At 46.0% G+C, this 15,995-nt stretch overlaps 1 protein-coding gene across 1 annotated transcript; it reads left to right on the top strand.

Annotated features, from left to right (window-relative positions):
- Positions 1 to 3,889: 3,889 nt before the first annotated feature.
- LOC118077173 (uncharacterized) lies at positions 3,890 to 15,020 on the top strand. Its single transcript, XM_035100640.2, has 8 exons — positions 3,890 to 4,408; positions 5,660 to 5,866; positions 8,136 to 8,369; positions 10,509 to 10,662; positions 11,547 to 11,656; positions 12,010 to 12,123; positions 13,767 to 13,916; positions 14,631 to 15,020. Exons 1-8 carry the CDS (start codon positions 4,100 to 4,102, stop codon positions 14,763 to 14,765), a joined length of 1,413 nt encoding a protein of 470 aa, XP_034956531.2. The 5' UTR covers positions 3,890 to 4,099; the 3' UTR covers positions 14,766 to 15,020.
- The last annotated feature ends 975 nt before the right edge of the window (positions 15,021 to 15,995 follow it).

Genomic DNA, 15,995 nt, shown 5'->3' with positions numbered 1-15,995 from the left:
GGTTTTGCATGAAAAAGCAAGGGTGGAGATGGCTGAAGATCGCTTATCATGTATAATGAGATAAGAACCCGATATCTCTGTTCAAACCAGGTCCCTCCATGGTTTTGAGCTTGGTGATAAGTTGCAATTCAGCAACTTCTCTTTCCAGTCTATTTCTGAAATTCTTTTGTAGTAAGACAGCTACTTTGAGATCTTGTCAATCAACAGCTATCAGTCAGTCAATCACCCATTTCCACCACCCTTCTGAGTGATCTATAAAAATACAGGATGGACATATAGACACCACCTTATACAGAAAACCAACTGACCGACAAACATATCTACATGCTTCTAGCTACCATCCCAAACATACCAAACAATCCATCGTATACAGCCAGGCCTTACGTTACAACCGCATCTGTTCCAACTCTACAGACAGAGAATCTCACCTAAGAGATCTACAGCAAACCTTTTTAGAACTAAAATATCCACCTGATGAAGTTAAACAACAGATCAACAGAGCCAGACAGATACCTAGAGAGAACCTGCTGCAAGACAGACCCAAAAAAGAAAATAACAGAACACCACTAGTCATCACATACAGCTCCCAAGTTAAAACAGTACAACGCATCATCAGAGATCTACAGCCTCTCCTGGACAATCATAGAATCATAGAATCATAGAATCATAGAGTTGGAAGAGACCACAAGGGCCATCCAGTCCAACCCCCTGCCAAGCAGGAAACACCATCAAAGCATTCCTGACAGATGGCTGTCAAGCTTCTGCTTAAAGACCTCCAAAGAAGGAGACTCCACCACACTCCTTGGCAGCAAATTCCACTGCCGAACAGCTCTTACTGTCAGGAAGTTCTTCCTAATGTTTAGGTGGAATCTTCTTTCTTGTAGTTTGAATCCGTTGCTCCGTGTCCGCTTCTCTGGAGCAGCAGAAAACAACCTTTCACCCTCCTTTATATGACATCCTTTTATATATTTGAACATGGTTATCATATCACCCCTTAACCTTCTCTTCTCCAGGCTAAACATACCCAGCTCCCTAAGCCGTTCCTCATAAGGCATCGTTTCCAGGCCTTTGACCATTTTGGTTGCCCTCTTCTGGACACGTTCCAGCTTATCAGTATCCTTCTTGAACTGTGGTGCCCAGAACTGGACACAATACTCCAGGTGAGGTCTGACCAGAGCAGAATACAGTGGTACTATTACTTCCCTTGATCTAGATGCTATACTCCTATTGATGCAGCCCAGAATTGCATTGGCTTTTTTAGCTGCTGCATCACACTGCTGACTCATGTCAAGTTTGTGGTCAACCAAAACTCCTAGATCCTTTTCACATGTACTGCTCTCAAGCCAGGTGTCTCCCATCCTGTATTTGTGCCTTTCATTTTTTTTGCCCAAATGTAGTACTTTACATTTCTCCTTGTTAAAATTCATCTTGTTTGCTTTGGCCCAGTTGTCTAATCTGTTAAGGTCATTCTGAAGTGTGATCCTGTCCTCTGGGGTGTTAGCCACCCCTCCCAACTTGGTGTCATCTGCAAACTTGCTCAGGATTCCCTCAAGCCCATCATCCAAGTCATTGATAAAGATGTTGAACAAGACTGGGCCCAAGACAGAACCCTGTGGCACCCCACTAGTCACTACTCTCCAGGATGAGGAGGAGCCATTGATGAGCACCCTTTGGGTTCGGTCAGTAATCCAGCTACAAATCCACTGAATGGTAGCATTGTCTAGCCCACATTTTACCAGCTTCTTTACAAGAATATCATGGGGCACCTTGTCAAAGGCCTTGCTGAAATCAAGATAGGCTACATCCACAGCGTTCCCTTCATCTACCAGGCTTGTAATTCTGTCAAAAAATGAGATCAGATTAGTCTGACATGACTTATTTTTCAGGAACCCATGCTGACTTTTAGTGATCACAGAGTTTCTTTCTAGGTGCTCACAATGACAGCTCCCTTTCTCAAGCTCTGGGAGGAAGACCTTTCATTGCCTACAGACAGCCACCCAATCTTAAACAACTCCTCACCCACAGTAATACAACCACCAGACTTAACATGGACACTGGTACCAGAGCCTGCAATAAACCCAGATGCCAACTTTGCTGCCACATACACCCAGACAATACCATTACTGGCCCCAACAACATCCAACATACCATCTCAGGACTATTTAATTGCTCATCCTCTAACATTGTGTATGCCATCAAATGCCAACAGTGCCCTTCAGCTCTCTATATTGGACAAACAGGCCACACCCTACGCCAAAGGATAAATGGACATAAATCTGACATCAGGAACCAGAAGACAGAAAAACCAGTAGGAGAACACTTCAATCTCCCAGGACATTCTATACAAGATCTCAAAGTAGCTGTCTTACTACAAAAGAATTTCAGAAATAGACTGGAAAGAGAAGTTGCTGAATTGCAACTTATCACCAAGCTCAAAACCATGGAGGGACCTGGTTTGAACAGAGATATCGGGTTCTTATCTCATTATACATGATAAGCGATCTTCAGCCATCTCCACCCTTGCTTTTTCATGCAAAACCATTTGCAGTCGTTTGCGGTCATCAACAGCTATCAGTCAGTCAATCACCCATTTCCACCACCCTTCTGAGTGATCCCCCCTCCCCATCCCCACCCCTCCCCACCCCTTCTCTACATAAGTGCCTGGAAACTTCCATTTCACTGTATCTGAAGAAGTGTGCATGCACACGAAAGCTCATACCAAAATAAAAACTTAGTTGGTCTTTAAGGTGCTACTGAAGGAATTTTTTTATTTTTACTTCGATCCAGACCAACACGGCTACCTACCTGTAACCAGTTGCTACAATGACAATATTAACAAGCTGGGTCACTTCTGAAGTTATCAATTGCTTTTTCCCCTCGTTGGAGCTATTCTGCATTGAAAATAGCCAGAGCTGAAATAACGATCTGAAGTTCAACTGATGAGGCTTTTACTTGCATGGAAATGCAGTGAGAGAGGAAAGCTGAATTTCTACCAGTCAGGTAGCTAGTAAAGGTAAAGGTTCCTAACTTCAAAAAATGTGGTAACCCTAGTGCAACCTGTTCTAAGATAGGTATAACTTGATCATGTATGTGTGTGATAAGATACTAAGCTCAGATGAAAATGGCAAATGATGGGGTATTATGGGAGGTTCCTCCCCACCTCAGGAGCTCCCTTACTCTTTGTCATAGCACAAACCCTACCATTTCCCAGAGTTACGTAAGACTTTAAAAAAATGGAGGAGGGCCTTTAGAGACCACGACATACGTAGTCTCTATAATAGTTGCTTTTAGAACTGACGGAGAGTCGGATGTTCTGTGTATTGCACTAGCCAGGTAGTCCCTTCATGCACACACATTTCCTTCTCTTTACACATATGCCCAAACATATCTTGGAGACATGATCCCCACCCCATTCCCCACTGACAACCACCAGGAAAACAGGATTGGAGGCAAGTCCCTGCTGTTTGTACACTCAGTGGGAAACTTTAGATTGTGCTGAACTGTGTGTGAAATATCTCGAGTTCCCTGTTTAGGGAAGTTTTTAATGTGTGACATTTTAATGTATTTTAATCTTTGTTGGAAGCCGCCCAGAGTGGCTGGGGAGACCCAGCCGGATGGGCAGAGTACAAATAATAAATAATAATTAGAATAATTACAAGATACGTAGCAGCCAGGCACGTGATGTGTTGAGACCCCTATGAAGTGACCAGTAGCAGCTAATAGTTCATAGCCAAAGTGATTGTTTCTGACAACTCCAAGATGCGAGTCAACGTCTTTAGGGCTTTACTGAATGGCCTCATCTCAAAACTGAATGACCAAGGAGGTCATCTATGTCCCTAACACTGAGAATTTTCAGAATTGATAGTCAACTTTTTTGCTGCCCTGGAGAAGCTTACATGCCACCTTCATGAGCCAATCTCGGCCCTACCTGGAGAAGCCAGGAATTGAATCTGAGGTCTTCTGCATGCAAGCCAGTTGCTCTACTACTGAGCTACAGACTGTCTGCATTGTGAAGTTATAGCGTTTTATCCATAAGCTTGTCACATGCTCCCAAAGGTCGCCGGTACAGCAGCTTACACAGGACAGGCCTGGAGAGGCCATGTTCTGTTTTGCCAGTTCTATAAAAATGGCTACTAATTATTCCTCTTTGTTTCTTTGTTTATCGGGGGAGAAAAAGAGCCGTTGGTCCCTGCTCAACATCTTTCTGGTCTGCCTCTTGGCCTGCGCCATCACCACTGTCTTAGGGGTGCTGGTTTTGTCTCTGGTCTATACTGCCAACACCAGCTTCAAACCAAAATATGATGCCAGCGCAGAAAAGCATAGAGCTGCTTCCCCGGGAACTTCGAGAGTAACATCCGCCCAGGTGGACCCCAAGTTCCAGTTTCTCCACCAGCTTGCTAAAGCCAAGGTAGAATTTGACCGTATCCTGTTGTTGTTTTTTATTATTTATTTAAGGCAGGCATCCCCAAACTGCGGCCCTCCAGATGTATGGCCTACAACTCCCATGATCCCTAGCTAACAGGATCAGTGGTCGGGGAAGATGGGAATTGTAGTCCAAAACATCTGGAGGGCCAAAATTTGGGGGTGCTTGAATTAAAGGCATTTATACGCTGCTTAGTCATTAGTAATTTTTAAGAGGCGTACAAGAAACAAGGAGCCACACAGAGAACAAAAAATGAAAAAGCTGTGCAAAACTTGAACACTGCCTTCCAATAACTGCTGGAGTGGGAAAGTCTTTTTTGTCATGTGCCTGAAGTTCAGCAAGGAGGGTGCTGTTCTGATCTCAATTGGGCATGTGCTCTACAGGCTTGGGCCCACAACACTAAAAGCCCAGCTGGTACCGTATATTATTTCACATAAGAGGCTGTGGACTCTCCTTCATTGGAGAGGTTGGATGGTCATCTGTCATGGATGCTTTAGTTGAGAATCTTGGAGGTCCCTTCCAACTCTGTGATTCTATGAATAAGGACCTTAATGATTATTTTGTCCCTGGGGTTGCTAAGAAGTATGGTAGTAGCCTCCAGCTCCCATCATCCCGCACCAATGTCCATACTGGCTGAGGCTTTGGGGTGTTGAAGTTCAGCAGCAGCTGGAAGACAAAGTTGGCTATTGTTGCTTTACTGAGGTCCAGTTCCGAGGGCCTTCTGGTGGTTCCCTCACTGCAAGAAGTGAAGCTACAGGGAACCAAGCAGAGGGCCTTCTTGGTAGTGGCGCTCGCCCTGTGGAACGCCCTCTCACCAGATGTCAAGGAAATAAACAACTATCTGACTTTTAGAAGATATCTGAAGGCAGCCCTGTTTAGGGAAGTTTTTAATGTTTGATGTTTTATTGTGTTTTTAATATTCTGTTGGGAGCTGCCCAGAGTAACTGGGGAAACTCAGCCAGATGGGTGGGGTATAAATATTATTATTATTATTATTATTATTATTATTATTATTATTATATTACTGTATAAGGAGAGAAGGAGCCACATTATGTGTTTCTGGACTGTGGAGGGACGTAGCATAAGAACCTGAGCCTGTAACAAGTGTACACTCCTTCACACAAATTATTGCACATAGCTAGAGGCAGGGTGGGCCGCAAATAACTTCACTGGATATTAGACTTTTTATGCAGTGCTTGATGTCCCAAGTATTACCCAGCTTATACGGCTTTGCAGAAGCACGAGTTCCTGGGCGGTACCATTCAGTGGTCGAGATTCCGGAAAAACGCCAATGAGTACCAAAACAAGGAAGAGATGGAGTTTGGAAGAAGCATCAATGCTCAGCGCTCCAAGATGACGTTTGGGACTTTACGGATTAAGAGCAAAGGACTACGTGCACCACACTGGCATTTCAATGCCAATGAGCATGGCTACCTCTTAAAGGTAAATTGTTTTTACCCCACCTTTCTAGTGGAAAGAACCCAAGAATGGCTATAGGATGAGGATGTCATCTTTGGGTGCCCTCCAAATTCATGGTTTTATATCTCTAAAATTGCATTCTGCAGAGGAGTCTTTTTGCCAAGCCATGTCTGTTAAGTATCTCTTTGCATGACTAAGGAGTAAAGGAGACTAGTTGCCATGGAAATTACTAAATGCTTCCAGAAGCGGGACAGGCCTCTCTCCTTCCTCTGGCTGGAGGTTATGTCATTGGTGGGTTTAAGAGAGAATAGACCAAGGTGAGTTGTATGTAGAGTACACACAGAGGCTTAACTTGCTCTCTGTGCACTGAATCCAGAGCTATGGCTTTGGGAAACCCACTAGAAAACTAATGGGGAAAGCAAAATCAGTTGGGTTGTTGGTACCTATGAGTTTGTAATGTATAGGCATGTAAATAAAAATCACACATCACAAAGACATTGCCATCTCCGGTGACCTTTATTCGAAGGAAACCAAACCTGAGGTATGGCTGGGGCAACCCAGTCAGATGGGTGCAGCATATAAATAATAAAATTATTATTACAGTGGTACCTCAGGATACAGGCACTTCAGGTTACAGACGCTTCAGGTTATAGACTCCGCTAACCCAGAAATAGTACCTCAAGTTAAGAACTTTGCTTCAGGATGAGGTGCGAGGTGGTGGTGCAGCAGCAGCGGGAGGCCCCATTAGCTAAAGTGGTACCTCAGGTTAAGAACAGTTTCAGGTTAAGAATGGACCTCCAGAACAAATTAAGTTCTTAACCTGAGATACCACTGTATTATGTGTCAGCAACTCTGCAATCTCTCACTGGTCAGGAATTGGGTGTGTGTGTAGCTGTATAAAATGTAGCCAATGGCAATGGCAGGGTAAGGAGGCACGAGGGCTCTGGCAGAGTCCTAGAGCCTTCCCAAAGCTGGGGAAAGTGCTAACTCGGCTTTGGGAAGGAGGCAGGAGGAGGAGTCCAGGGTGGCGAATAGATTGTCCGTGTCCCAGATCAAGAATTCTGATGCAGGAGACTGATTGATACATTTTAATAGTCTATAGTTGCCCCAGCCACTCTGGGCAGCTTCCAACACTCATAAAACCATGGGCGTAGGCAGGGGGGGCAGGAGGGGGCAATTGCCCCCCCTAGAAGCAGGGCCACTGGCCAGACTGCCCCACTGCCCGCCCGGTGCCGTCTCCCTTCTCCCTGGCTGGCTGTGGGGCGGGCGGCGGGGAAGCACCAGAGCCGCGCAAAGTGTTTGGCTGGCTTTCCCTCCCTCCGCCCCACAGCCAGCAAGGGAGAAGGGAGACGTCCCTTCTAGCCGGCTGGCTGTGGGGCGGGCGGAGGGAAAGCCAGGCAACCGCTTTGCGCGGCTCTGGGGCTTTCCCTCCACCTGCCCCAGCGATTGCAGAGGGGGAGGAGGGGATCGGAGTAGCCCGATTTCGGGCTGATCCTGGCTCCCCCTCGTCCCTTCCGATCGTGGAGGGGGAGGAGGGAGTCGGAGCAGCCCGATTTCGGGCTGATCCTGGCTCCCCCTCGTCCCTTCCTATCGCGGAGGGGAGGAGGGAGTCGGAGCAGCCCGATTTCGGGCTGATCCTGGCTCCCCCTCGTCCCTTCCGATCTTGGAGGGGGGGGAGGGAGTCGGAGCAGCCCGATTTCGGGCTGATCCTGGCTCCCCCTCGTCCCTTCCGATCGTGGAGGGGGAGGAGGGAGTCGGAGCAGCCCGATTTCGGGCTGATCCTGGCTCCCCCTCGTCCCTTCCTATCGCGGAGGGGGAGGAGGGAGTCGGAGCAGCCCGATTTCGGGCTGATCCTGGCTCCCCCTCGTCCCTTCCGATCTTGGAGGGGGAGGAGGGAGTCGGAGCAGCCCGATTTCGGGCTGATCCTGGCTCCCCCTCGTCCCTTCCGATCGTGGAGGGGGAGGAGGGAGTCGGAGCAGCCCGATTTCGGGCTGATCCTGGCTCCCCCTCGTCCCTTCCTATCGTGGAGGGGGAGGAGGGAGTCGGAGCAGCCCGATTTCGGGCTGCTCCGATGTGGCCCCGCCCCCGCCCCTTGGCCCCGCCCCTTGGCCCCGCCCCTTGCCCCCTGATTTTCATCCTGGCTACGCCCCTGCATAAAACATAATAAAACATCGGGACTTCATTCTCTGCACTGCTACAATGGCCCATAGTAGTGTTGTAGTGATGGCATTGGATTTCTGCCTTCTTAACTTGATTTGCAAAGACTAGTCCTCCCTCCACCTGTGTTTTTCAGGGCACTGCATGGATTGGGGTTGTTGATGCTGGTGGAGATACCGTAACCACGTACAACGTCACAGCGGGCCAGGTCATTTTCTTCCCTCGAAACACGGTGCATTGGCTCAAGAATGTCGGTACAGAAGACTGTCTGTTCTTGCTGTTCTTCACAACCCATGACGAGCTTCAAACTCTGGATCTGGATGATACGTTTTTCTTAACACCTGAAGACATAGCAGCAAGGTCACTAAAGGTCTGTACAACATAAACTCTTTAGCGCTAGATCGATCAAAACAAATTGGGGGGACAGGGGGACGGGACTGATTGCTGTTCATTCCTATTCAGCACTAAACTACAGGTTTTCCCAGGGGGAAGTGGTCAGGCAAGCCCTGAGTTATTTCTGTTCCTGATGCTACACTTGAATGCAGACTTGTGCAAATTTTTGTAAGCTGCTTTAAGAGCCTGTTGGGGTTATGACATAGGGTGGGGGACCCTCCAGATAGCCTTTCAATTATGCATTTATGATTGTTCATACACACGACGCTATTGGGGTGGTCACACAAGATTCCACTTTCCATACTTATTGCACATGCAGAAGTTTTTGGGCAGTCCCCTCCTTCATTTCCAAGCAGCAAAGTTCATTTCCTACTGAAATCCTGCAACTTTTCTTACCGCGAATTGTTCTGGGGTGTGGGTGTTCTTTTTTGGTCCCATTTTGGTTGTGCTACAGCCCCTCTAGAAAGCAATTATGTGCCATCATTGGGGAAGCTTCTCAGAACAACTAATAAAGCAGAATACACCCACCACTTACGCACAGTTATTTTTGTCGAGAACATGTTGCAGAATACACCTGTAATTAAAAAACGAATCAGCCTGGAGAGGTTCCACAAGCTGGGCAAACACTCCTTGTGCTAAGCGAGGTGGGTGGGTGGATTGGAAGAGGAAGAGGTGTCTTTATGCTCATGTTTCCTGGATGAGCAAGCCTCCTGACAGCTGCTGAAGGCAGAGTTCTGAAGGCGGAGAGCAGAAGTTTTACTGGGTGCAAAGCCTTAGGGATGCAGCAGGAAGTGCCCCAACTATGTTGTAGAATGGAAGGTGAGAGGCAGGCGACACCTATTTTTGGCATTGCATAGGACTCCACTGAGATTTGAGACCCCAAAGACCACCACTATGGGGAGGGCATGCAACTATTTGGTCCTGATTGAGCCCCAAACCGCCTACATCCATCCCCCTCACCATCTATTGCAAGCAGCAGGGCTGAAGATGCAGCTTTGGCCCCACGGCACTGCTAAAGGCCTACCAGCAGAGGATCAGAATTTGCATTGCACCCTAAATAAGTGAAGAGCAACAGCAAACACTGTGTTTTTCATTCCAGAATGATCCCAAGCCACCTTTAAAGTATTTCACTTGTTCTTGAAAATTTGGTTCCCACCCCCCTTCCCGTCTCTTTTAGGGCTAAAACTGTCAGTTTGCATTTCTTAGTGCCGAAAATATTGATCTGATGTGAGAGATCTTTCCTATTCCACTTAATTCACGAAGCTTCTCTATCAGAAGGTTCCTGATGTTTTGGGTTATTCCTTCAGAGAAGCTGAGTACAGCTGGTTTAAACTGGTTCTGTTATCTCTTTCTGTCAATGGCATGCCTCTCTCTCTTTCATCTCTCTTTCTGGTGTGGTGTTCTGTATGCTTAAGGTAAAGGTAAAGGGACCCCTGACAATTAGGTCCAGTCGTGACCTGGGGCTGCAGCGCTCATCTCGCTCTATTGGCCGAGGGAGTCGGCTTCCAGCTTCCAGGTCATGTGGCCAGCATGACAAAGCTGCTTCTGGCGAACCAGAGCAGCACACAGAAACGCCGTTTACCTTCCCGCTGTAGCGGTACCTTTTTATCTATTTGCACTTTGACATGCTTTCAAACTGCTAGGTGGGCAGGAGCAGGGACTGAGCAACGGGAGCTCACCCCATCGCGGGGATTCGAACTGCCAACCTTCTGATCGGCAAGCCCTAGGCTCAGTGGTTTAACCCACAGCGCCACCCACACTTAGTGTTAAGGTTTTAGACTTACTATAAGTTATTGTAAGTGTAAGGTTAAGTCTGCTGCAACTGGATTTTTTTATAGACAGTGCCAATCCTGAATGTATTAAATTTGTGACCATTACGCTCATTTGCCTTCATTAGCAGTAAAGCTCTGCTGGATGAAATATTAATTGCCTCTCATCTAGTTTTTGGGAATCCTGCAAGGTGTTTAAGTTGTTACTCTGCTAACTACACAATGGAATCTGCTCTGGATCAATATTGAGTAGGATTTCAATGACAAAAACAAACTCCTCTGGCCGGAGCTCCTTTAAGTCACTGCTGCTGACAAGCTAAACGCAACGTTTGCTGCATGTTTTCTAGCCTCAAGGTGGAGTGGCCTTCATCAGGTCTTTCCAGAAGCAAGCAGAAGACCAAGCCGTCAACCTTCCTCCAAACCTAGCAGAGCTCGTTCAGAATCCCAACTACCAACAGTCCACAGACCCGTTTGTGTGGCGGTACTTCTTTGACCTCAAAGGTACTTCAGAGAAAGCTGAGATGGCATTAACAGGGACCTTTGTTTCCAGACAGTTAGCAATGTGGGTCGCTTCAGCAAAGGGAGCAGAGGCAATAGACTACCAGCCCCCCCCCAACCTTAGGAACATTCTCCTGGGCTTGTGATGCAGCAAGGAGCCAGTGGCATCTATTTGCTACCCAATATATTTCCAGACATTCTCAGAGACCCAGCCAGGAAAGGATTGCCCAGAATCAATGGCGAAATCTATTTCTGGTTCCACAGTTCGTTCCAAAGCATAGGCAAAGCTGGATACAGAAACTCTGCTGTCTGCAAAACCAAGCAGCTGAGCTTATTCCTAATTAAATGCCTATGGAGGAATCAAATATTCTCTTTTTAAAGCCTTGATTTTTTAAAGAAATCCTCTTGGGTGGTAAGATCGGCACTCAGGTAGGGTTATCATACGTGTGAACATACCCGGAATACTGCAATCGGAAGCAGTGTCTGGGCAAAAGGTCCAGGAAAATCTGGGTGTATGGTAACCCACTGTCTGTTGTTTTTGCTGACTTTCCTTAAAAATAGCTCAAAACGTCCAGGTTTTCACTTTTTGAAAAATGGCAACCCTAACTCAGGACTCTCTTAGTAGTTCCACCACCCTTGGAACTTGGGAAGGGGTGGAGGATGGCTGGGAAAGTGTATTCTCTTTCTCCCTAAGCTATGGAGTTCTGGCCCCGTAGAAGTATAGTATGTCTAGCACTTCTGCATCCAGAACATGCGGTCTGCCACTAAGCAATGGCAAATCTCTCAGAACAGCAAGGATGGCTTAGCGAGCGATGTAAGCTAATAAATATTCTAGGTCTCCCAAGCTTTTCTGATTGTTGAGGATGCTGCGTTTGCCCTCCATTCAGGGTCAACCGAGTTCCGTTTCCCCGGGGGGATAATCCAGTTTGCACGGTATGTGAAAGATGGAAAAGGCTTGAGTACGAATGAAAGAATTTACAGCGAGTTTCTCCATTCAGTAAGTATTAAGATAAAAATACTCCATTCAGCAAGTATTGAGATAAAAAGCACTGCCTGTTATAAGTGGATGAGACCGTGGAGATCTGAGCCAAATGTTCCATGGGCTCAAACCGCCAACCTTCTGGTTAACATCCAGTTGCACTGACCCTGGAGCCACCTGAGATCTCTAATGTTGTTGGACTCCGACTCCCATCAGCCCCAGCCAACATGGCCAGTGGTCAGGGATGATGGGAGTTGGAGCCCAACAAATCTGCAGGGCCACTGGTTCCCAACCTCTGTTTTAATACTTTGAGACACCCCGTTGTTATTTTGCACAACCTTGCATGCTCACATGCTTTTGTTTGCTCTCAGAAGGAAGACGCTCTTACTTTGGGGACACTCAGGATCTATAGCAATGGTCTACGGCAGCCCCACTTTCATTTCAATGCCAACGAGATGGGATACGTCATCAGTGGGTGTGGAAAGGTAGCTATTTAACTTAAATCACTGTGATGTAAACCCTTTTGAGTTTTCCTTGGGTAAGGAATAGGTGCTTAGCTATTGGCAGGAAGCAGAAACTCTCGTGATATTGTTTTGGACTCCTGCTGAACACCTTTTTATTTCACACACACACACACACACACACACACACACACACACACCGGGTAATATCTTATTAATTTTTTACAAGCTACACATATACACTCCAATACATAATAGGTTTTTCTTTTGTTTTTGTCAACCTCCCATCCCATTTTCTACGGTGTTTTTTTTATTTTCTCCCTCTTTGCTGCACCTTACCTTCCATCTCCAATACCATAATTGTTTTAATTTCAGCAATCCTACCCAAGCACACGGTTTAGTTATGCTTTCCCCCCAGTTTTGCTGTTTTTTTATCTGTTTTATTGGTGATTATTTTATGGATATTTGCTTTTTTAACAGTTTTGCTGATTTAATCATGTTTTATTGGTAATGTTACTATGTACGTCAATTGTGGATTTTTTTTGCTTATGCAGTCTATAAGCTTTTCTATATATATAAAAAGGTTATGAATATTTTCAAAGAAGAAATGTCAGCATTTGGGGCTGGTGGTAAGGGTTGGCTAGCAGGATTAGCCAACCTGGTGCCTTCAAGATAGCAAACAACCAGCCACAGAAAACACGAATAGGATGATGGGAGTTGTAGTCCAATATCTGGTAGGCACCCAGTGACTGTTGCTGGGTTAGGAGAACCAAACTGTTCCTAGCTCTGCTTCCTTCCAGTTTTCTGCAAGGCAGAGTTGGGAAAGAAATCTTGGAGCTCCATAGCCTTGCACATCAGGTTGTCCACAAATCCTGTCCCACAAGGGAGGTCACTCTCCTGTGCTGCTCTTCCTGGTTCCTCCTGTCCCCTTACACAGCTTTATAACAGTATATGAGGGAGAAAAAATAATTATATCTCCTTTCTCTACAGCAGACCCATCCAACTACCAAGAGACTGTGATCTACTCCCAGTATAAAAAAACTGGCCGTGATCTACCCATTGTCATTGAGGATTGACCACAGTTGTTGAGCTTTTTTGGGTGGAGACAAGAGTTGTTGAGCTTTTTGGGGGAAAACAGCTTCTATACAGGGGTACAACATACCGTAAATTGCTTGGTACAACATAAATCGCTAACCTGGAAAACCGCACACAGCGCTAAAGCTGTACAACGTATTCAGCATTGCCAAGCAATAGTGCCAAACTCCGCCCAGAGGGACAGAGCAAGATACATTTATTCCACAGTTCTTTTATTCCTGCGATCGATAAGGGTCGTGCGATCGAACATTATCAATGGGGGGGTCTACCTGTCGATCGCGGCCAACCGGTTGGACATCACTGCTCTCCACTGTGAATAATGTCCTCTATCATATACCTCCCTTCCTCACCTTTTCTCTAAACTAAAAAGCCCCAGATGTGGTCACATTTCTTCCTAGGGGAATTGCTCCATCTTCTGAATCATTCCATTTTTCCCTTTTCTGAACCTTCGGCTCTGGGAAACATTACAGACGCGTGGATTTGTGACATTTTCCATGAAGTTCATTGAGAACCACAGATTCAGTTGAATGGATGTAAGGGTGTATTTCCTTGTTGGTGCATTCTCTCTCCAGGTAGGCATTATCGTATCTCCATCACTCACCACTGACTTCACCATTGGCGTTGGAGATGTCGTGTTTTTCCCCGTTGGAACCCAACACTACATCAAGAGCACATGCGACGAAGAGTTGCTTTTCATTTTGGCATTCAGTACTGCGAACCAGGTAGGAAATCTGTGCTTGACCTCCTAGGTAAACTGCCAGGCTAGATACAGTTAAGCCACAGTTAAGTCAGTGGGGTGAGTTATTGTGAACCACAATCAACATTATAAAGGTTTTGCGGGATTGGGGAGAAAAAAAAAATACCATACATTAGCGATGGGGAAGAACTTTAACTCATTTCGCATTTAAAGGCAAATCTGCCTAATTTGTGCTTTCTGAAGCAATACACCAGAAACGCAAACATCCCTCTTTCAAAATTTGAATTTTTCTGAATTTTGCGATGCAGTTCTCCAGCCAAATAATGTGCATATACTAAAGTAGGTGTAAAAATGCATATTAGTAATAAATAACATGGAAAAGTGCATTATATTTGGTACACTGCTTTGCAAAAGCGCATAGCTAAGGTAAAAGTGCATACAAAGATGTGACTATTCGGCGAAAGTCTCACGAAAATGCTGGTGAATTTTCACGAGAACTTGCAGTTTGTTTATTTATTTATTTGCAAACCAATGTGGAAATGTAGAAAACTGAACGTAAGACTGGAAAAATTAGACATGGAGAGAAACCAACTGAGATTTGCCCATCCATATTATACATGATTGTACATATTACATAAGATGGAAATTTAAAAAGTTTTCCATGAAAAAGGTGTGTGTGTTGCTCTAAAATGAACGTTAACTTCCCCTTCCCGATTCAAATGCTGTTGTTTTTTTGTAGCTGCAAACCCTTGACATGGATGACTATTTCCACCGCACGCCAGACCATATACTAGCCCAGCTTTTCTTCAAAAAGCAGGACGAATTTAAGAAGATTCCACATTTTAACGAGGATCAGGCAATTAATCTACCGTAGCAGCTTCACTGCAGCAACGAAAAAGTCTGCATGAAACCATTTGTTATTAATAATGTTAATGCTGCCTTGGAAGAGTTTTTCGAGTTGTTATCTACTTCTTCATAAAGTAAAAGGAATTGGGGCTTGCATTGCGTTTTCCTAATAATAATTGATTTATACCCTGCCTATCCAGTTGGATTTCCCCAGCCAATCTAGGCGGCTTCCAACAAAAGATTAAAAATACATTCAAACATCAGTCATTAAAAACTTCCCTAAACAGGGCTGCCTTCAGATGTCTTCTAAACGTCAGATGGTTGTTTATTTCTTTGACATCTGGTGGGAGGGCATTCCACAGGGTGGGCGCGACTCCCGAGAAGGCCCTCTGCCTGGTTCCCTGTGACCTCACTCCTTGAAGTGAGGGAACCGCCAGAAGGCCCTCGGAGCTGGACCTCAGTGTCTGGGCAGAACAATGGGGGTGGAGACGCTCCTTCATAATGTCAGCTTATTCTCTACATGACGGGCTACAATATAAGGCAAAGGAACTTATAAGAAGATGTGCACACCTTTACCCTGTTGTCATGGTTAGCTTGACCCTATCTCATACACAAGGGTTACCAACACTTTTGGATTAATGGGCCACATCTTGAGGCAGAAGAGTGGAGGAAGCGCCCAAACCTTGTGGGGAGGCATCACCAGCGCAATTGCACCCGTTGGCACTGCCTTGGCATTTCCAGGATTATAGTGTATTCAGCCAGATGTGAAGGGAAACCACATTTCTAGAACTTAGCGAGCATGAATGAGAGCTCTAAATGGAAGTGTTTTGACTTACGACCCGTTCCAAATGCAATGTAGTAATCACAGAAATAAAACAAAACGAGAAGGTTTTGCGGTGAGGGAGTGTTTTGTACTGAGCTGAATCCTAGAACAATAGGGTCCAGAATCAGCAGTCTGATTGGTCCGCAGGAGCCACCCAATCCAACTCCAGGTGGAAGTGAATCAGCAACCTGATTGGCCTGCAGGAGCAGCCAATCAGGCTGCTGGCATAAGTGAATCCGCAACCTGATTGGGGCCACTACACATAAATCCTGACAAGGGCCTTCATCCTCACTACCCCTGGGTGTGTCTCATGTAGGGCTGTGAGGACTCTTTTGTGGAGGGGCTGGGGAATGATGACCCTGCTTCCCCATAACAGGCACCCCTTGTGGGCCGACAGTTCATGTTTGCGGGTTGTGTAGTCAGCGAATTCTGGCC

Source organism: Zootoca vivipara, chromosome 11 (genome assembly GCF_963506605.1).
Source record: "Zootoca vivipara chromosome 11, rZooViv1.1, whole genome shotgun sequence".
NCBI lineage: Eukaryota > Metazoa > Chordata > Lepidosauria > Squamata > Lacertidae > Zootoca > Zootoca vivipara.
The sequence above is the reverse complement of the archived record's forward strand: the minus strand, read 5'-3'. Positions and strand labels throughout refer to the sequence as shown.

Excerpts from the sequence above, each read along its gene's own strand:
- LOC118077173 (XM_035100640.2), top strand. The coding sequence starts at position 4,100 with ATGTTCTGTTTTGCCAGTTCTATAAAAATGGCTACTAATTATTCCTCT. Across the intron at positions 8,370-10,508 it reads TAGCAGCAAGGTCACTAAAG|CCTCAAGGTGGAGTGGCCTT; the intron begins GTCTGTACAACA and ends CATGTTTTCTAG. Across the intron at positions 11,657-12,009 it reads ACAGCGAGTTTCTCCATTCA|AAGGAAGACGCTCTTACTTT; the intron begins GTAAGTATTAAG and ends GTTTGCTCTCAG.